This window comes from Moschus berezovskii, chromosome 6 (genome assembly GCF_049115385.1).
Source record: "Moschus berezovskii isolate FMDL1 chromosome 6, NW_MosBer_1.0, whole genome shotgun sequence".
Taxonomy (NCBI): Eukaryota; Metazoa; Chordata; class Mammalia; order Artiodactyla; family Moschidae; genus Moschus; species Moschus berezovskii.
Window position 1 is genome coordinate 112,886,249 of NC_142465.1, and position 19,948 is coordinate 112,906,196.

Genomic DNA, 19,948 nt, shown 5'->3' on the forward strand with positions numbered 1-19,948 from the left:
CACCTATTGAAGAACATCTTGGTTGCTTCCAAGGTTTGGCAGTTACATATAAAACTCTGATAAACATTCTGTGCAGCTTTTGTATAGATGTAAGTTTTTAACTCATTTGGATAATACAGAGGAGCATGATTGCTAAATCTTATGGTAAGAGTGTGTTTAGCTTTGTTAAAAACTACTAAGCAGTCTTCTAAAGTGGCTGTACTATTCCCACCAGCAGTATATGAGGGTTCCAGTTTCTCTGCTTCTTTACCAAATTTGCTGTTGTCCTTGTTTTTAAACATTCTTTACTTATCTGGCAGCACAGGGCCCTAGTTGGCCGCCTGCAGGATCTTTACTTGAGGCATGTGAACTTAGTTGTGCCATGTGGGATCTATTCCCTGACCTGGGATTGAACCCACGCCCCCTTCATTGGGAGCACAGAGCCCTAACCACTAGACCAGTCCCTGTTGTCCATAGTTTTTTGATTGTAGCTGTCCTGGTGGTGTGCATTGGTAGCTCATTGTGGTTTTAATTTGCATGTCCGCTGGATCATGGAGAAAGCAAGAGAGTTCCAGAAAAACATCTATTTCTGTTTCACTGACTATGTCAAAGCCTTTGACTGTGTGGATCACAATAAACTATGGAAAATTCTGAAAGAGATGGGAATACCAGACCACCTGACCTGCCTCTTGAGAAACCTGTATGCAGGTCAGGAAGCAACAGTCAGAACTGTACATGGAACAACAGACTGGTTCCAAATAGGAAAAGGAGTACGTCAAGGCTGTATATTGTCACCTTGCTTATTTAACTTATATGCAGAGTACATCATGAGGAACGCTGGGCTGGAAGAAGCACAAGCTGGAATCAAGATTGCTGGGAGAAATATCAATAACCTCAGATATGCAGATGACACCACCCTTATGGCAGAAAGTGAAGAGGAACTCAAAAGCCTCTTGATGAAAGTGAAAGAGGAGAGTGAAAAGGTTGGCTTGAAGCTCAACATTCAGAAAACAAAGATCATGGCATCTGGTCCCATCACTTCATGGGAAATAGGTGGAAAAACAGTGGAGACAGTGTCAGACTTTATTTTTTTGGGCTCCAAAATCACTGCGGATGCTGATTGCAGTCATGAAATTAAAAGATGCTTACTCCCTGGAAGGAAAGTTATGACCAACCTTGATAGTATATTAAAAAGCAGAGACATTACTTTGCCAACCAAGGTCCGTCTAGTCAAGGCTATGGTTTTTCCCGTGGTCATGTATGGATGTGAGAGTTGGTCTGTGAAGAAAGCTGATCGCTGAAGAATCGATGCTTTTGAACTGTGGTGTTGGAGAAGACTCTTGAGAGTCCCTTATACTGCAAGGAGATCCAACCAGTCCATTCTAAAGGAGATCAATCCTGGGTGTTCATTGGAAGGACTGATGCTAAAGCTGAAGCTGCAATACTTTGGCCACCTCATGCGATGAGTTGACTCACTGGAAAAGACTCTGATGCTGGGAAAGGTTGGGGGCGGGAGGAGACGGGGACGACGGAGAATGAGCTGGCTGGATGGCATCACCGACTCTGTGGACATGAGTTTGAGTGTACTCTGGGAGTTGGTGATGGACAGGGAGGCCTGGCGTGCTGTGATTCATGGGGTTGCGGAGAGTCAGACACGACTGAGCGAATGAACTGAACTGAACTGAATAGCTAAACTGAGCAACTGAACTGAATGGCTAAAGATGCTGAACATCTTTTCATGTGCTTACTGGCCATTTGTGTAATTGGAGAAATATTCATATACTTTGTCCATTTTAAAATTGAATTATTTGTCCTTCTGTTGTTAAATTGTAAGACTTCTTTATAGCAGACCCTTATAAGATATATATAGTTCCAGATAGTGTCTTCCATTCTGTGCTTTGTCTTTTCTTGGACATATAGAAGTTTTAAATTTTTATGGAATCTTGTTTATGTTTTCTTTGATTTCTAGTTTTTTGGTGTTATATCTAAGAAACAGTTGCCTAATCCAGGGTCACATACATTTTCACCTGTTTACTTCTAAGAGCTTTACACTTTTTAACTCTTAAATTTAGATCATTGATCCATTTTGAATTAATTTTTTTATTACCATTTAGAAATTTTTTTAAATTTTAAAAATTGAAGTTAGTTGATTGACAGTGTTGTGCTAAATTCTACTGTACAGCCAAGTGAGTTAGTTATACATATATACATTTTTTTTAATATTCTTTTCCATTATGATTTATCTCAGGATATTGGGTTTAGTTCCCTGTGCTATACAGTAGGACCTTATTGTTTATTGAATTAATTTTCTTATATGATGGGAAGTGTGGGGGTCCAGATTCATCCTTTTATGTGGGAATATCAAGTTGTTCCAGTGCTATTTGTTGTAAAGGCTATAGTTTTCTTCATTGAATATCTTTTTACCCTTATCAAAAATCAGTTGACCTTAAATATATGGGTTTATTTCTGGCTCTCAGATTCCACTTGTTTATATGTCAGTTCTTAACACCATTACCACATTATGTTGACTACTCACAGCTTTGTAGTAAGTTTTGAAATTGTGAAGTATGAGTAGTCCTTCAACCTTGTTCTTTTTCAAAATTGCTTTGACCATGTTCTGTCTTTTGCAATTCATTGCAAAATTGAATTTCAGGACTGTCTTGTCCATTTCCAGAGGCAGTTGGAATTTTGATGGGATTGCACTGACTCCATAGGTCAATTTGGGGAGTATCACCACCTCAGGTCAGCTTTCAGGCCAATCTTGTAATCTGATCCCAGCTTCTGGTTCATAGTTCCCTATTCCTGGAGATGTGCGCTTTTTAAGTATCTTCTCAAGTCTTTCTGTGAGGAACAGGAGATGTTTGATCCTGACTACTGTGAACCCGGACTTTGAGTCGGTGCTCACTGGACTTTGTGATGTAGTCTGAACATCTGCATTCCTATCAAAACAAAGATCATGGAGCACTGCCCCACACCTGCTGAACCAGGTGCTCCAGGGGGCCTGGGAATCTGTATCTTTTAACTATTGCTTCATTATTGTTTAATATTCTCATGGTGCTTCTAATGGGCCCCAGTTTGGGGAACCATAGATTTAGAAAACATTCTTGCTGTCAGAGGTCTAGGCCATACATAAAACTGTTCTAAGCTTGTTGATCTGATATTCATTTGAGTGCATTTTGGGCCTGGAATATGATGCTTGCTGAGTCACCTGACCCTTTCTTTGACATTGAGGTGGGTGGGATTTAAGTGTGATAAAGTTTGTTTATCTTTGACATATTTTTCTGGATTTATAGTGCAGGATTTATGCTACATTGGTCCTGTGCTTTTGAAAGTCAGGGTGGAGTGGGGGTTGATTAAAGGAAAATCAGTGAATCTGTCTGTGTCATTGGTTAGCTGAAGAAATAGCCTTTTGTATCCTGACAGCAGTAGACTTTTTGCTGGTTTAGGTTTTCCACATGGCTTATTATCAAGGATGACAACTTGTCGTGTGTAATTAGCGTCACATTAGTCTCATGAGAATAGGTACGCCTTTAATCAGCTGCTTTTCTTTAATCTGACAGGATGAGGCATATGGTAACCAAGACATTGTCATTTTCTTTGTGGCATGGTGGTGGTATTGGGAGTGGTGTTATGGGTGTGGGGATGTGTATATGTTTTAGGCATGCAGATTTTCCTAAAAGAGGCAGATGGCCAATAAAGCATTCATATATTCCTTATTTTTCATTCATTATACTTCAGAAATTGTAATCATATGTTTTTGAATTTAGTAATAATGTTTCTTATCAGAATATCTACTTTCGAATCTGATTTCTGTATCATTTATTTGTGCCTGGGCGAGTCATCTAAATTTACTGAGTCCCATATTCTTTGTATGAGAAGGGTGGACTAACCCTGACCTTTTCGGATCTAAAATTCTGTGATTCAGAGGTAGGTGAAGACCCTCGTGACCATGAGATGATGACTGAGGTCTTCCTCTTGCCATCCCTCCTCCGCAGTTCCCTCCGTCACAGGCTGGCGCCATGAATCTTCTCATTTCTGTCCTGTGTATGTGGTCGGCCTGTATTTCTACTCTCTTCCATTAAATGACTGCTCATTTTCTTTATCTCTTTTAACCTTTTAACATATTTGAGGTAGCCTCAAAATATGCTGATAACTTTTACAAATCCCTCTGAATCTGTTAATAAGTTTCATTCTGTTGTCTCCTTTCTTATGTCCCTTCTTCCCAGCAAGGTTGTCGGGTTATACGTTGTAATCTTTTGAGTCTTCATCAGAGACAGTGACAGCTGTTGATGTCAGGCGTTTGTGTACTTTTTTTAGTCTTTACTTGACATAAGTCTCGGACCGAGGGACCAGCTCAAATAGTTTGCAATCAGGTCAGACTAATGATAATAAACTATAAAATCATTGGTACAAGACAGTATATATTTAAGTATTAAACTGTGTGGCACAGATTAAATGATATACATCTTCAGTGTCAATGATACTTAAGTAGTTGGTGAAGATACTGTGGAAAAGTAGAGAGACTTCAGTTGGTCCTTGCAGGGAGTTCCTTTATGGTCTAGTAGTGAGGACTTGGCGCTTTCACTCCCGAGGGCCCGGTTCAATTCCTTGTCAGGGAACTGAGATCCTGCAAGCCATGTGGCATGGCCAAAAAAAGAGAAATTGGTCCTTGCATGATGAATCGAATTAAATAACCAGGAAAAGGAAGAGTCCAGGTTAGGTAAAAATGTCTTTTTTTGTTAGTGAGTAAATTGGCAGTGAGTTCCTACTGGGTGGGAAGAGGAATTTTTTTAATAGGAATTAATTTTTAAAAATTTTACACCATGTATCATTTAATGTGGCTTATAATTAGAACATAATGGAAGTAAGTAAGTTGTAATGAAATCAGAATAGGAAGACTGTACATTTCCATAGTGGGAGCAGTAGATCACAGCTATGTTGACTGTAGGGTCCAGTATAGTCATCTCAGCGTTGAGCAGTGAACTTGGTTCTGAAGCAAAGCCAAAGGAAAGTGGAGGTGGGCAGTAGTTCCTCCTTGTCCATGGGAGTATGCTCCAGGATTCTCAGGTGGTGCCGGCTGCCAGCAGATGCTGCGTGTGCTCCTGTAGTAATGGTGGGTAGCTTACGTGGTCTGAACGTGCCGGCCATGACTCAGGTCTCAGGACCCCACCAGATTTCATCACACTCGTCAGAATGGTGTGCAGTGTAAAATTAGTGCATTTTGTTTCTAAAATTTTCTGTGCAGTATTTGGGACCGTGGCTGATGCGGCTAGCTGAAACCACAAAGGGAACTACCTACTGTATTTAGCTCCCAGAAGAAGCTGTGCTGTTTTAACGGGAGCGTTATTCTTTACGAGAATTGTTTTTCACATAGAACGTTATTACAGAGGATACAAAGGAATGCAGCAGAGACTGTCAATATCAAACCCAGTGTTAAATTTCAAAACTCCTGTCTCTTTGTGGAATTCTGGATAAAAGCTAAGGAAATGGCACTAAAGTGCACTCAGTTGAAACAGATAGTTGATACTGTCTGGGGATTTTTCTGATGATCCAGCTTAATTTGAGGATAAATTCTAGAATGTGTGGAATGGAGGGACTGCCTCTTATGTGAGGAAACCTTATAAAAAGTTTACCTGACAGGCTGTATTGACTGGCAAGAGTCTGTTTCTGAGTAAAGACAGGTCAGGAGCAAGCTAGCAGATGTTGAGTTTGAGATGATTTTGCATGACTTAAAGGGCTGACTCAAGCTTTTCAGCCTGATGTTTACCCTGCTTCTGTTGTGGAATTATGTTTGAAGAATTTCTCTTAAAAGCACTGTGTTCACTGTAGCTCATGGCAGTGACTGACCAAAATTCTTACATGGCAGAGATTATTTGAGCCCGGAGAAAGTTTGAAGTCAAGTCCCTTAGAGATAGGTCACATTGGAAAAGGTATAACACCAGGGACCTTCTGGTATTAAGGACTGTAGCTTCCTGGTGAAATGTCTCAGACGAATTTATTGTGAAATGTACCCTTATAGTTAAAAAGTTAACTTTTCTTCTGCATTTTTTGATATAGATTAATTAAATTCTATTGGACATGTGTTCAGGAAAAGATACATTTTAGTTTTAGATCAATTGATATTAAGCCCTAAATCATTCTCTGTTGCAGCAGTTGGAGAACAGGAGTAACTGCTGGTGTTAAAACAGATGCTTTGGCATTATGTAAACTGAAGGTTATTCCTGCTGGTCCAGACTTTTAGTATACTGAAAGCAGGTTCTGTATGAACATCATTAATTTGGAATCCATGGTGAGCTGATTCTGTGCACACTGTGCAATGTTAACAACGTTTAGAGTTTCAGAAGGGGTGGTGAGTGGGGTCATTATCTATAGAGCATTTTTTAAGTAATGTTTATTTTTTGGCTGTGCTGGGTCTTTGTTGCCTTGTGCGGACTTTTCTCTAGTTGCAGTGAGTGGGGGCTGCTCTCTAGCTGTGGGACTCAGACTTCTCATTGCCGCAGAGCACAGGCTCTAGATGCAGATCAGCACTTGTGGTGCTCGGACTCAGTTGCTCTGCAGCATGTGGTATCCTGCTGGACCAGGGATTTGACTCATGTCCCCTGCATTGGCAGGCAGACTCTTAACTCCTGGACCACGAGGGAAGCCCTCTATTGAGCATTTTTGATGTGGTGGAACTTAACTTACTTATCTCTTTGCCCTTGACAGCTTCCCTTTGTGGCAGACATTGTTTTCCTGTTTCAGTAACAGCACAGGTTCAAGAAGGCTGTTTTCCTTGCCTGAGGTCCTGTTTAATGAACTGGAGTGCTTGGCTGGAAAGCTTTCCTTTCCCTCTATTGAGATGCTTTCCAGAAAGCCAGAAGGAAGAGAGAGAATTTCTTTGAAATAAGGTTGACCCACAATAATTTTCTGGTTTGTGTTTGCTTTATTTTAATAATGTTGCATATATTCTGGAAGTCACTTTACTGACTAGTGTAATTATATTAGTCAGTGCCATTGTAGAGCCATCTGAACTACAAATTACTTTTAAAAGGAAAGCCTGTTTTAATTATAACCAACTTTAGTTTGTTACAAGTCTGTCTGTAAGTGAACTGAGCCAGTCCCTGACATAGCAACGCTGTCGATTGCACTTAGGTAAAGCACTTCAGGTAGTCAGAATTATACAGCGGAAGCACAGTGGTGGTTGCCAGGGCTGCAGAGGGGAGGTCATGGGGAGTTGCTGTTTAATGGGTCTGCAGTTTCAGTTTTACAGAATGAAGAGCTCCGGAGGTGGATGGCAGTGATGGCTGCACAACATTATGAATGTATTTAATACCACTGAACTGTAGACTTAAAAATGATAAGGATAGTAAAATTTGTTAGGTGTGTTCTACCAGAATAAAACAAAAAGCCCATATGCCAAGATAGATTTTTATGCTTGACGATAATTTATAAAGATTACCCTCTGACTGACTGACTGACCCTCCTCATAGGATACATTGTCTTCAAATTTTGCATAAGATTGTTTTTGTTTTATGTAATTAAAAAACTTACCAGCTTTATTAGGAATCATTAAAAAAAATTGCATATATTTAAGGTGTACAGAGTGATGGTTTCATATAAACATTCATTGTGAAGTGATCGCCACGAGCAGGCTAATTAACATTCTTTTTTTTCTAATCACCCCCACCCCTCTCCCTTCTGGTAGCTGCCTGTTTGTTCTCTATGAGTCTGTTTCTGCTTTGTTATATTTGTTCATTTGTTTTTTAGATTCCATACATAAGTGAAATCATGTGGTATTTGTCTTTGTCCGACTTCTTTCGCTTAGCGTAATACCCTCAAGGCTCATCCATGTTGTCACAGATGGCAGGGTTTCATTCTTTGTCGTGACTGAAAACTTCAGTTCAAAGAGTCTGAAAGAATTGTGAAGAGCTGGATACAACTGAGCGACTGAACTGAACTGATACACACATCCATGTTTACTGCAGCACTATTTACAATAATTAAGTGTGGAGACAGCCTAAGTGTCCATCAGCAGACAAATTAATGGATACAGAAGGTGTGGTACACATGTATGATGGAATACTATTCAGCCTTTTCATACTGTTACCTTGAATTCTCAAGGCAAGAATACTGAAGTGGATGAGATGGTTGGATGGCATCACCGACTCAATGGACATGAGTTTGAGTAAACTCCAGGAGTTGGCAATAGACGGGGAGGCCTGGCGTGCTGCAGTCCATGGGGTCGCAAAGAGTCGGATACGACTGAGCGACTGAACTGAACTGTTCAGCCACTAAAAAGAATGAAATCCTGCCATCTGTGATAATGTGGATGGGCCTCGAGGGTATTATGCTAAGTGAAAGAAGTCAGACGAAGACAAATACTGTATGATTTCACTTATGTATGGAATCCAAAAAACGAAACAAATGAACAAATATAACAAAACAGAAACGGACTCATCCGACCATCTCATCCATTTCAATATTTATAGTCCAACTCTCACATCCATACATGGCTACTGGAAAAACCATAGCTTTGACTAGACAGACTTTTGTTGGCAAAGTAATGTCTCTGCTTTTTAATATGCTATCTAGGTTGGTCATAGCTTTTCTTCCAAGGAGCAAATGTCTTTTAATTTCATGGCTGCAGTCACCATCTGCAGTGATTTTAGAACCCCCAAAATAAAGTCTGTCACTGTTTCCATCGTTTCTGTGTCTATATGCCGTGAAGTGATGGGACCGGATGCCATGATCTTAGTTTTCTGAATGTTGTTTTCAGCCACCTTTTTCACTCTCCTCTTTCACTTTCATCAAGAGGCTCTTTAATTCTTCTTTGCTTTCTGCCATAAGGGTGGTGTCATCTGCATATCTGAGGTTATTGATATTTCTCCCGGCAATCTTGATTCTAGCCTGTGCTTCTTCCAGCCCAGCGTTTCTCATGATGTACTCTGCATAAAAGTTAAATAAGCAGGGTGACAGTATACAGCCTTGACGTACTCCTTTCCTGATCTGGAACCAGTCTGTTGTTCCATGTCCAGTTCTAACTGTTGCCTCCTGACCTGCATACAGGTTTCTCAGGAGGCAGGTCAGGTGGTCTGGTGCTCCCATCTCTTTAAGAATTTTCCACAGTTTATTGTGATCCACAGTCAAAGGCTTTGGCATAGTCAATAAAGCAGAAGTAGATGTTTTTCTGGAACTCTCTTGCTTTTTTGATGATCCAATGGATGTTGACAGTTTGATCTCTGGTTCCTCTGCCTTTTGTAAATCCAACTTGAACATCTGGAAGTTCACAGTTCACATACTGTTGAAGCCTGGCTTGGAGAATTTTGAGCATTACTTTGCTAGCGTGTGAGATGAGTGCAGTTCTGTGGTAGTTTGAACATTCTTTGGCATTGCCTTTCTTTGGGATTGGAATGAAAACAGACCTTTTCCAGTCCTGTGGCTACTGCTGAGTTTTCCAAATTTGCTGGTATATTGAGTGCAGCACTTTCACAGCATCATCTTTTAGGATTTGAAATAGCTCAGCTGGAATTCCATTCCCTCCACTAGCTTTGTTCGTAGTGATGCTTCCTAAGGCCCACTTGACTTCCCATTCCAGGATGTCAGGCTCTAGGTGAGTGATCTCACTATTGTGGTTATCTGGGTCATGAAGATCATTTTTGTATAGTTCTTCTGTGTATTCTTGCCACCTCTTCTTAATATCTTTTGCTTCTGTTAGGTCCATACCATTTCTGTCCTTTATTGTGCCCATCTTCGCATGAAATTTTCCCAAGTTATCTCTCATTTTCTTGACGAGATCTCTAGTCTTTGCCATTCTATTGTTTTCCTCTGTTTCTGTGCATTGATCACTTGAGGAAGGCTTTCTTATCTCTCCTTGCTGTTCTTTGGAACTCTGCATTCAGATGCTTATATCTTTCCTTTTCTCCTTTGCATTTTGCTTCTCTTCTTTTCTCAGCTATTTGTGTCTCCTCAGGCAGTCATTTTGCCTTTTGGCATTTCTTTTTCTTGGGGGGTGTGTGTGTGAAAGTTGCTCAGTCGTGTCTGACTCTGCGACCCCATGGATTGTACAGTCCATGGAATTCTCCAGGCCAGAATACTGGAGTGGGTAGCCTTTCCCTTCTCCAGGGAATCTTCCCAACCCAGGGATCGAACCCAGGTCTCCCACATTGCAGGCCAATTCTTTACCAGCTGAGCCACAAGGGAAGCCCTGTATATATATCTTTTTGAATTATTTTCTTCAGCATAATATCTAGAAGTGGAACTGTTGGATACTATGGTGGTCTGTTTTGAACTTTTTGAGGAACTTCTGTATTGGTTTCCATGTTGACTGTATCAGTTACAGCCACAGGTATCATCTCCTTTTTCATCGACTGTATCGCCTTGCCAGTATTTGTTATTTGCTGCCTCTTTGGTCGGAGAAGGCAGTGGCAACCCACTCCAGTGCTCTTGCCTGGAGAATCACAGGAACAGAGGAGCCTGGTGGGCTACCGTCTGTGGGGTCGCAGAGAGTCAGACACGACTGACACGACTTAGCAGCAGCAGCAGCCACTTCTTTGGTAATAGCCGTTTTAACAGGTGTGAGGTGATAATCTCAATGTGGCTTTGACTTGCATTTTCCTGGTAATTCGTGATGCCTGGTGGCATCTTTGTGTCTTCTTTGTAAATAACTATTGAGGTCCTCTGCCCAATTTAAATTGAGGCTTTTCTGTTTTGTTTTTTTTTTAATGTCTAGCTGTATGTGTTCTTTATATATGCCAGATATTATTGTTTGCAAATATCTTCTATTCATTAGGCTGCCTTTATGCTTTGCACATGGTTTTCTTCACCATGCAAAAGCTTTTTACTTTGATGTAGTCCCATTTGTTCATTTTTGCTTTTGTTCCCTTGCCTGAGGAGACATAGCCAAAAATATAATGCCAAGATCCTTGTCGAAGGGCATACTGCCTGTTTTCTTCTAGAATTTTATGGTTTCAGGTCTTGTAAATCTTTAATCCATGGATTTGGGGTTGCTGTGTTTCCATTTTCATTTGTCTCCAGGTATTTTTTATTTCCATTTTGATTTCTTTAGTGATCCATTGGTTGCTTAGTAGCATATTGTTGTACGTAATGTTTTAAAATTACGTAGTTTCAACTAAGATATTTACATAGGCAGAAATGTTAAATCAAATGTCACTTAACTAGATCTTTATTAACCGTGACCATGAGGGGATCCCTTCTGTTGCATTTCTGATAGAAGTACCTAAGGAATTTTATATTTTCCACAACAACAAAAAAAACCCTTTTGAGGATCTGAGAGTTATTGCGGTTAGTCGTCCTCTTTGTTCTCCTTTCTGTGCTACGGACCAAGCCCTTCCTCTCTCTCCTTTTACTGCATGAGAGTAGCTTTTGCCTCACACTTGGTTATGTTCATGGTTTTCCTAAGATGGAAGATACAAGTGCTTTGTTGATCTTGGGCCTTCTCTTGGACTGCAGTTTGCATGAACATATAAAGGTAAAGGAACATGATAGCCTTTCAGATTTTCTCCTCTATTGTGTCAGAAATGTTTCTGAGCTGTCTTCTTCCTAGCAGCCCAACCGGAAGACAAGGACACAGGCTGAATTAATTGGTGGTCCTGTCCTCACGCTGGCCTGAGGCCTGAGCTTCAGTCACAGGTCCTCCAGAGTTGGGCTAGTGGTGCAGCCTGCCTGGCCTTAGCCTCCTCATTTTTATGATTCTCCTAGCCCCTGGGCATAATAATGAGTTTTGATTTTGTACTTTCTGACTTAATGCTTAAACATCCTATCTACATTCTAATGTTTTCTCTCTTTCGATAGTAACCTTTTTTTATTGCTTTCAGGGGTTCAGCAAGATACAGTTTCACAATCTCTGGATCAAGAAGTTTTATTAAAAGTTAAAACTGAAATTGAAGAAGAGCTCAAATCCCTGGACAAAGAAATTTCTGAAGGTCTCTTTTTTCTTATTTCCTAGTTAATTAGTGGCTCTGTTTGGTGTTGTTTCATTTGTTTTTTTACAGTTGAGTGTTCACAACATTACATAACTTCTTGGGTCTAGGATTATAGTGGTGAAACTAGAAGGTACCTTTTCCTTTCCTGGGGGAATCTATTTATATTAATAAGTTTCCAAAATATACCCAGCAAATGAGATAGATCCCTTTCTGGTGTTAAGTATTGGACTAAACAGTCGTGTTAAGGTACTTTCTGTTCAGTGTGATTTGTTATCTTTATATTAATAACATTAAAGAGAGAGCTGTCAATGTGCTGCCCTCGTTCTTATGCATATATTGTAGATGGTGGTCGTAGCAGTGTGCCTGTGATGTTATGGCCACAGACTTTGTGTTTAACTTTAAATCGTAAACTTTAAAAATCCATATATCAAATGAAGATTTACTCAGTCTTTCCCTTATTATGGAGGGGAGCATTTGGGTTATTTCTTTTTTTAAAAATTATTTTTATTTTAGTTTTGGCTCTGCTGGGTCTTTGTGGCTGCACACAGGCTGTCTCTAGTTACGGTGAGAGGGCGTGCTCTTCACTGTGGTACGTTCTCTTACTACAGAGCACAAGCTCCAGGGCATGCAGGCTCACAGTTGTGGAGCAGGGGCCCAGTTACTCTGTGGCATGTAGAATTTTCCAAGACCAGGGATTGAACGCGTGTCCCCTGAGTTGCAGGTGGATTCTTAACCGCTGTACCACCAGAGCAGCCCTGGATTATATCTTGCTTTGCTTTCCATAAATAATTTTTGCAGCTTTATTGAGATATATACCAAAAATTTATCCATTTAAAGGTACACAATTCAGTGGTTAGTATATTCACAGAATTGTACAACCATCACCCCAGTCTAAAATTAGAATATTGTTGGGGGCGGGAGGAGAAGGGGACGACAGAGAATGAGATGGCTGGATGGCATCACCAACTCTGTGGACATGAGTTTGAGTGAACTCCGGGAGTTGGTGATGGACAGGGAGGCCTGGCGTACTGTGATTCATGGGGTCGCAAAGAGTCGGACACGACTGAGCGACTGAACTGAACTGAACCTCCCCAAAAGAAACACTGTATAAGTTAGCAGTGACTTCCTATTTGCTCCCATTCCCCCAACCATACTCATCCCCAACTAATTCACTTTCTGTCCCCATACATTTTCCTGTGAGGGTCTACATGTAAATGAAATCATGCACTGAGTAGTGGTTTGTGACTGGCTTCTTTCACTTAGCACAGTATTTTCAAGGGTCATCCACACATATATGTGTTTTTTATTTGATTTGATAAGATTTTATTACTTGATTTGAGTGATTTGATGTATGTGATTTTGATTGATTTGGTGGAATGGGATCGGGTTGCTCTGATTTGCCTCGGTAACAGGGACTGTTGTAAGTCAGCGTTCAGTGAGGTGGTGCTGGGCTGTGGGGAGCCGGGGAGCTCTCTGGGACCCTGTAGTAGGTCTCAGTCTTCAGTGAGCTCGTGCTTCTGGCCTGTACTTCACGCCAATTTCTGAATTTTCCTTCCCCCTCAGGGGAGATAGGATGGCTAGAGTAGGCTGGAATTGGAAACAGGCATACCTCAGAGACACTGTGGGTTTGCTTTCAGGCCACTGCAGTAGAACAGATGTTTTAATAAAAAGTCACATGAATTTTTTGGCTTCTCAGTGCATATGAAAGTTATAATTGGCAACATACTGTGTTATACTAATTGTGCAGTAGCATTGACTGGATTTACTTGATTTATTGATGGAATTAATTCAGATCGATTAGATTGGATTATGAATAGATCGTATTGATGGGATTTGATTGATAGTTCTCCAACTAGGGATCAAATCTAACTCTAAGCCGCTGGCAGTGAAAGTATTGGTCCGAACTAGTGGACCAAGGAGGAGAAGGAACTGGCAACCTGCTCCAGTATTCTTGCCTGGAGAATCCTGTGGACAGAGAAGCCTGGTGAGCTGCTGTCCATGGGGTCGCACAGAGTCGGACACGACTGAAGCGACTTAGCAGCAGCAGCAGTGGACCAAGGAATTCCCTGCCCGGTAATTTTTAACAAGAAAATATAGAAATCATGTCTATAAATCAGCTCCCTGTTAGTAAGGAAAGAATATAAATATAAATTTATAGCAATCCAGAAACCAAATGTTATTTTATTTTCCTTTCCTGATTTTTTTAACTGATTGATGCTACAAACAGGATGCCGGGCAGATTCCCGGGACAGCACGCCGCTTGTCCCCACTCCCAGGGGTTATACGTCCTGTCTGCTCCCTGGACCAGCATGGATTATTACTGCGGTCAGAGCAGGGCTGCATCTGTGTAACAGGGAGTGAGGAGCAGAGGAGGGGCTGGCTGTGTGGTTGGGCAGTGTGCCTACCTGCAAAACGTGTCCGTGTGCGTGACTGTGGGTTTAAAAGTTTGCTCTGGAAGGGAATGAAGGTCATGAGGTCCTCTGAGGTGGAAAAACTGATGAGAATATGGTTTAAGAAGAGTCAGGTTTCTAGAGGCAAAAACAAATTGTCAGACCCGCCCTGGGTGATGGGCTGGGAGAGGCTCTCCTTCAATCCTGGTTGGAACGAGTCTGCAGTCATTCACAAAGCTGGTCTGTGCATTTTGACATGTCAGGTTAGCCTTTTTCTTCTGTTCAAACTGAGACTTTCCATAAAAATATTTCTTTTAAAAAATCTTTAAATCTAGGGCCTTTTGAAAGAAAGATTAATGCCCCGTAACGACTGTCTGACGTTTTTCAGTGGCTTACACTGCTTTGCGGTTCCCAGTAGTCTGCATCCTAATCCCCTGGACTTACAGCGCAGCTTCTCACCTGCTCACTCACGAGGGTGCTCCTTTTGCTTCTTCAGCCTTCGCCAGCACAGGCTTCGACCGCCACACCTCGCCTGTGTTCAGCCCCGCAAACCCGGACAGCTCCGTGGAGGACTGCCTGGCCCACCTCGGGGAGAAGGCGGCGCAGGAGCTGCGGGCACCTCTGCTCGGGGCCTTGCAGACGCTGCTCAGCAGGTGAGTGCCCCTTGGGCAAGTCCCCACCGCTCCACGCTCTGAAGGCCTCATCTTAGGTGAATGGTGTCGCTTTTCTCACTTGCCTTCATTTTTCCCTTTTTTGCTTTCCCTAATCCTCTCCTTTTTCACTTTGAGCAGTGATTTAATTGTTCCGGCATGAATTTAATTGTATAATAATTTGTTGGACTGTCTGGTTTCAACAGGTGCTTTCCCTGGTTGTAACCACAGGCTGTTTCACTGGTCCTAACCACTTTTTACCACCATGCTCATGGCTAGCATGACTGGAATGGCCGGTCTCACGCACTGTATGGTGGGGTTGGCATTGTGTCAGCTTGGGGCGCCTGGATGTGGCTCAACTTTGGGTTGCACACCTGCCTGTAGTGCTTTTGCCACACTCCTGCTGTGGGAACTTCTCTTCCAGCTGTCAGCCAGAAGCAGGAAGCTCATCGTGAAAGTCTATTAGCATAAAGCCAAGTCATTTATCGAAAATCTGAAAAATTCCTTTCCCTTAATTCTTTGCTTAGCATCATTAAGAAATTGGTATGATGTAGGGAAAAAAATGTCTGTTTTATTTTTTTTTTTTTGTGACTTTCTCAAAATTAATTAATTAATTTATTTTTTTTTTTATAATTTTTTTTTTCTTTACAGTTAAAAGTATTTTTATTAAAAAAGCACAAATGCAAAGAAATGAACAGAGGAAAAATTATGCGTTGAACCTGGACTGGTCACTTATGATAATATACATGCTACAATTCCATTCTCCCCAATCATTCCACCTTCACCCTCTCCCACAGAGTCCCGAGACTGCAAAAGAGACATAGGCATTTAGAAAAATGTCTGTTTTAATAAAGATTGACTGCTGCTAAAACAAGGTGAAGACGGTTCCTTTACTAAAAGGGCCAATATTCAGGTGCCAAGTCACTGTTGTTGTAGGTGATCCCTTACCTTGACAAAGCAAAGTGTGTATGTTGCCATTCGTTAGAAGGAAGCAATTTGGGTTTAAGGAGAATTCAGTTTGTTTCTTCATATTCTGGTGATATGAGCAAATGTAAAAATCTAGCTATACGTAGGAAACAGTGAAATGAAAATCGTATCTAGATTTTCTTAACTTTATACATAGAAAGTTTTAAAAATAAATGTGGAGACAAGATCCTGGGTGTGGGAATTACAACTTCCACAGGAAATTTGGAGATGTAGCCCAGCAGTGGCTTATGGAGTGTTTGTGGGGGGCGGGGGTGGTTAGGCAGTTTCCAAGCTTCTGACGCTAGAGGAACCCATACTTTCATTTAGTTTATATGTTGAGATTTCATCTTAGATTTGAAGAAACCTGCTGTTTGGCCAAAATAAACATAGAAAACTTATAAAAGCAGTTAGGGGTGGGAGTAAAGTAACTGAGAAGCATGAGGCAAAAAATTGTTCCCAGCCTTGATGCAGATTATTTGTATCAATCATTTCCCTCTATCTTAGTTTCTGTGTTAATTTTAACTTTACAGGGATATTATTAGTTCTCTGAGAAACAGTATAGTTTTATATACGTACAAATAAATGTGAAGGACAGGGTTATGTTTTCGGAGTCCTTTTCCTGATCTACAGGAAAAGATGGTACCTTTTCACTGCAAAGTAAATTATATTTTTAAAAAATATAGTTTTGGATGAATATATGTTTTCCCCAGTAGCTTAACAACTCTAAAAAGTTACTAATGCCTTCAGAATAACTGATGAACTAGAAGTATTATACAGGTTGGTGGCAGTATCTTTTAAGGTGGAACATACCACTTATTCCTCCAGTTTTGTTGAAGTAGAAAATTAATTGTGAACTCTTCATATAGCCAAGCACCAGCAATTTGAAGGTTTTTTTTTCAAATTGGCCTGGCCGTCCAGTGGTTAGACTCTGCAGTTTCACTACCAAGGGTGCAGCTTCAATCCCCAAGATCCTGCAAGCCTCCCAGCATGTCAGAAAAAAGAAAGAAAGATATTTAAATTAAAAGAAGTTCTTCCCCTCAGATTTCTTCTTTGCAGAGTTCAAGTTGCTCATTAGATCGGGCTGGTTTTTCAGGCTGCTTGTTTTTCTATGTTTAAATTTTCCTTTGAAACGTTTTAATCTGCTGAATCTTTAATGTGCATATATGTGTGTACATATAACGTTTCAAACCATATTTCATTCGGGTGGATGCTAACGTCATTTAGCCTGATAAACTCCCCGTCAGGACCCCTGTGCTGCCCAGCAGCAGCAGACAGTTCAGTTCCTGAAAGGGAGTGAAGGGACTGAATGACCAAGCAGAGCTGCAGGGAGCACGTGGACAGGCAGATGGTAGTTTGCTGGAGTCCAGTGTCCCGGCCACCTAGTGTCCACCCAAGTCTTCCAGCTGTTCTCCGGGCACTTTAGTGGAAATGTGACAGCAGGGAGGTCGTACATAATATCTTACTAGAAAGGCCACCCATGGTCTTGGTACTTCAGTGTCCTGGTGGTACGCTGTCACACAGAGTTACAGAAAAGGGCCACACATGTGTCATCAGAGCTGTTCTCTGAAACGTCCAACCTGTGTGCTGTCCAGCAGGGAAATGAAGGTCACACATATGTAACTTGACATTTTCTAGCAGCCATGTAAAAAAATTAAATGTAGATTTTAAAATATATTGTATTTAACTCAGTGTGTTAAAAATATTCTAGTTTTAACATGTATACATTACAGAAATCATTGGTGAGCTGTTGTAGGGTCTTTTTTCTTAGCGAATCTCTGCTGTCCGGAGTGTTCCTCTCCCATCACAGTCCAGATGCTGGCCAGCTACCAGGGCCATCACTGTTGTCATGACCATGTTAAAACCCTGATTCAAAACAGGAACCTTGTGGCCTTGAAGCCAGAGCTCATTGGGTGTGAATTCCTGTTCTGTGTTGCTCTTTGCCATCTCTGTGGATTTGGGATAGTCTCTTAGCTTTTCTGAGCTTCAGTTTCCTAGTGTGTACTAGGATATAAAGCACAAATGTATTAAATTGTAAAACATAACAGTAAGCTACCAGGAAGTGTACCCGTTATAAGTCTTAACTGTTTGAAAGACTGAAGTGATCAGATTGTTCAAAGCAGAAAATGCCTTTGGAGTGAATTTTACAATCCTCTAAGAGCAAGATTCCTCTCCCTTTTTTAACAAGTGTGTTAATTCTTTGCCCACAAAAGGTGGGTGGAGGTATATTTTCATTAAATCTGTTATGCACGCACTTGGTGGCTTCATTTGCTGCCAGGTATCTGTTGTGGTTGTTAATTTGCACAGAAACCCAGGCTTAGAGCACAGCGCTCAGTCACCCCAGTAGGCGAGTGTCTGTGTGGCTAGAATGGACAGGAGAGCCTTGCCTGGAGCTGGTGTCAGTGACTCCAGATTTAAGTAGCGCGTTTATTGCCTTCTTATGCCTCCAATTTGAAAAGTCTTCCAGTGACAGTATCTCTGTAAGTTTTAAATACTTTCCATTTTTTGCCTTTAAAAGTTTAAATTGTTCTTTCATATTAACGAGATCATTTGTATTGTTTGCTCTTACTTGATTCTATTAATAACCCAAGTGTATATATTTATCTGTAACATAGACATCTTGTTGGATAAAATTCAAACAGTTACAAAAAATTTGTTATTTTTCTTATGTTGTGAACTGCTTTCCCAAGCTGGTAGCATAAATCTCACCTGTAGAGAATGCTTAAATAAAAATGCATAGCAAATGGTAAAAGCCAGTCTCATAGAAAATTATCTGTTCTGTGTTACTTTAGTGCAAGTTCTACAGCAGAGTAGTGACTGTATATTTATTCATCTGGAAATTTAGAATTTTCCTTCTTTGTGACACAGATTTTTAAAAAAAATCTCTACAGGCCAGTGACATATCAGGCATATCGGGAATGTACACTGGAGACCACAGTTCATGCCAGCGGCTGGAATAAGGTATCAACCAAGTTATCTTTTCTGTTACAAGATTTTAGTGTGTTAATGATAAAGTCCAGGAGGGATTGTTAGCATCGTGTGAGAGCTGTGTTACATGGGTGTGTCTGATGACGGCTGGCCCAGAACCACCTTCCTTCCATCTGTCCTGAATCCCTGTTCTCTCTTCATTTCTCTCCAGACGGTTGTTTGAGCACAGGTGAGTATGTCTTTGGGGGAAAGCACAGTCTTCATTTGGGACAGCTTCTAGGGTTTTTACAGGAGGAGCCCTGGTTGTGCTGATGTTTACAAGGTGTCTCATGCCATGCCTCGTCTGAGTGTTGCAGCTGTCCCCTCAGAGGGGGCAGAAGAGACCTTATTAGCTTTTGTCTTGTTAGGTCAGGTGAAGAATCAGTTTTTAAAAAAAAGTTCTTGCTTAAGACCCCTTGACCAGTACATGTTAGAACCAGCACTGGAGCTGAGGTCTGATTCCCACTTCAGTGTTTAGTGTCTTTCTGCTGTCCCTTGCTGCTCACCCACTGTTTCAGGCCATGTGGCCACTTGTCACCTTGCTGAGGCAGAGTCTTGGGAGAGGTGGTCTAGGCTCATCCAGCTCACCAGGAGGAGGTCTGGCCCTTAGTGATGTAGTGCTTGGGATGAGAAAGTGCAGTGCAGCTGTCTTTACTGAGATAAAGAGATATTCCCCTCTACTGAGAATTATACTGCTGTAAGCCAGACTGTGCGACCTCATATATCTAATTGATGTATATTATTTTTACTCACCTTAATACAGGCTTTGAAGGCATTAGAGCATAATCATTAGCATCATGGGCCTGTAATCGGACTTGTTTCCGTATCAGCTTTGCCACTGATGAGGTGCACATCTTAGGGCAGGTTAGTTAAGCAGGCGAGGTCTTGATGTTCACATTTGTGACATGGAGACCATACCACTTACCTCAGGAGTGTTAATAGAAGTGAAAGGCATCATGTGTGTTGAGTGGCACCACATTGTCTGGCACCGCAGGGAGCACTCTGCAGACAGTGGCTGTTGTGTTGGATTTGACACATGGAGCCTTGTTCCCAAACAGTCACTGTTACAGGGTTTTAT

At 41.2% G+C, this 19,948-nt stretch overlaps 1 protein-coding gene across 4 annotated transcripts in view; it reads left to right on the forward strand.

Moving 5' to 3' along the window:
* Positions 1–19,948, forward strand: part of BCL2L13 (BCL2 like 13) — a 52,748-nt gene that overhangs the window by 18,449 nt on the left and 14,351 nt on the right. The window contains exons 3-5 of one of the 4 annotated variants that reach the window (XM_055396786.2): positions 11,793–11,900; positions 14,787–14,943; positions 18,795–18,864. In XM_055396786.2, the coding sequence (XP_055252761.1) occupies positions 11,793–11,900; positions 14,787–14,943; positions 18,795–18,864 (335 nt within the window). Of the gene's footprint in view, positions 1–11,792; positions 11,901–14,786; positions 14,944–18,794; positions 18,865–19,948 lie in introns of those variants that run through there. The other 3 variants (XM_055396787.2, XM_088837464.1, XM_088837465.1) reach the window with 3 other exon arrangements.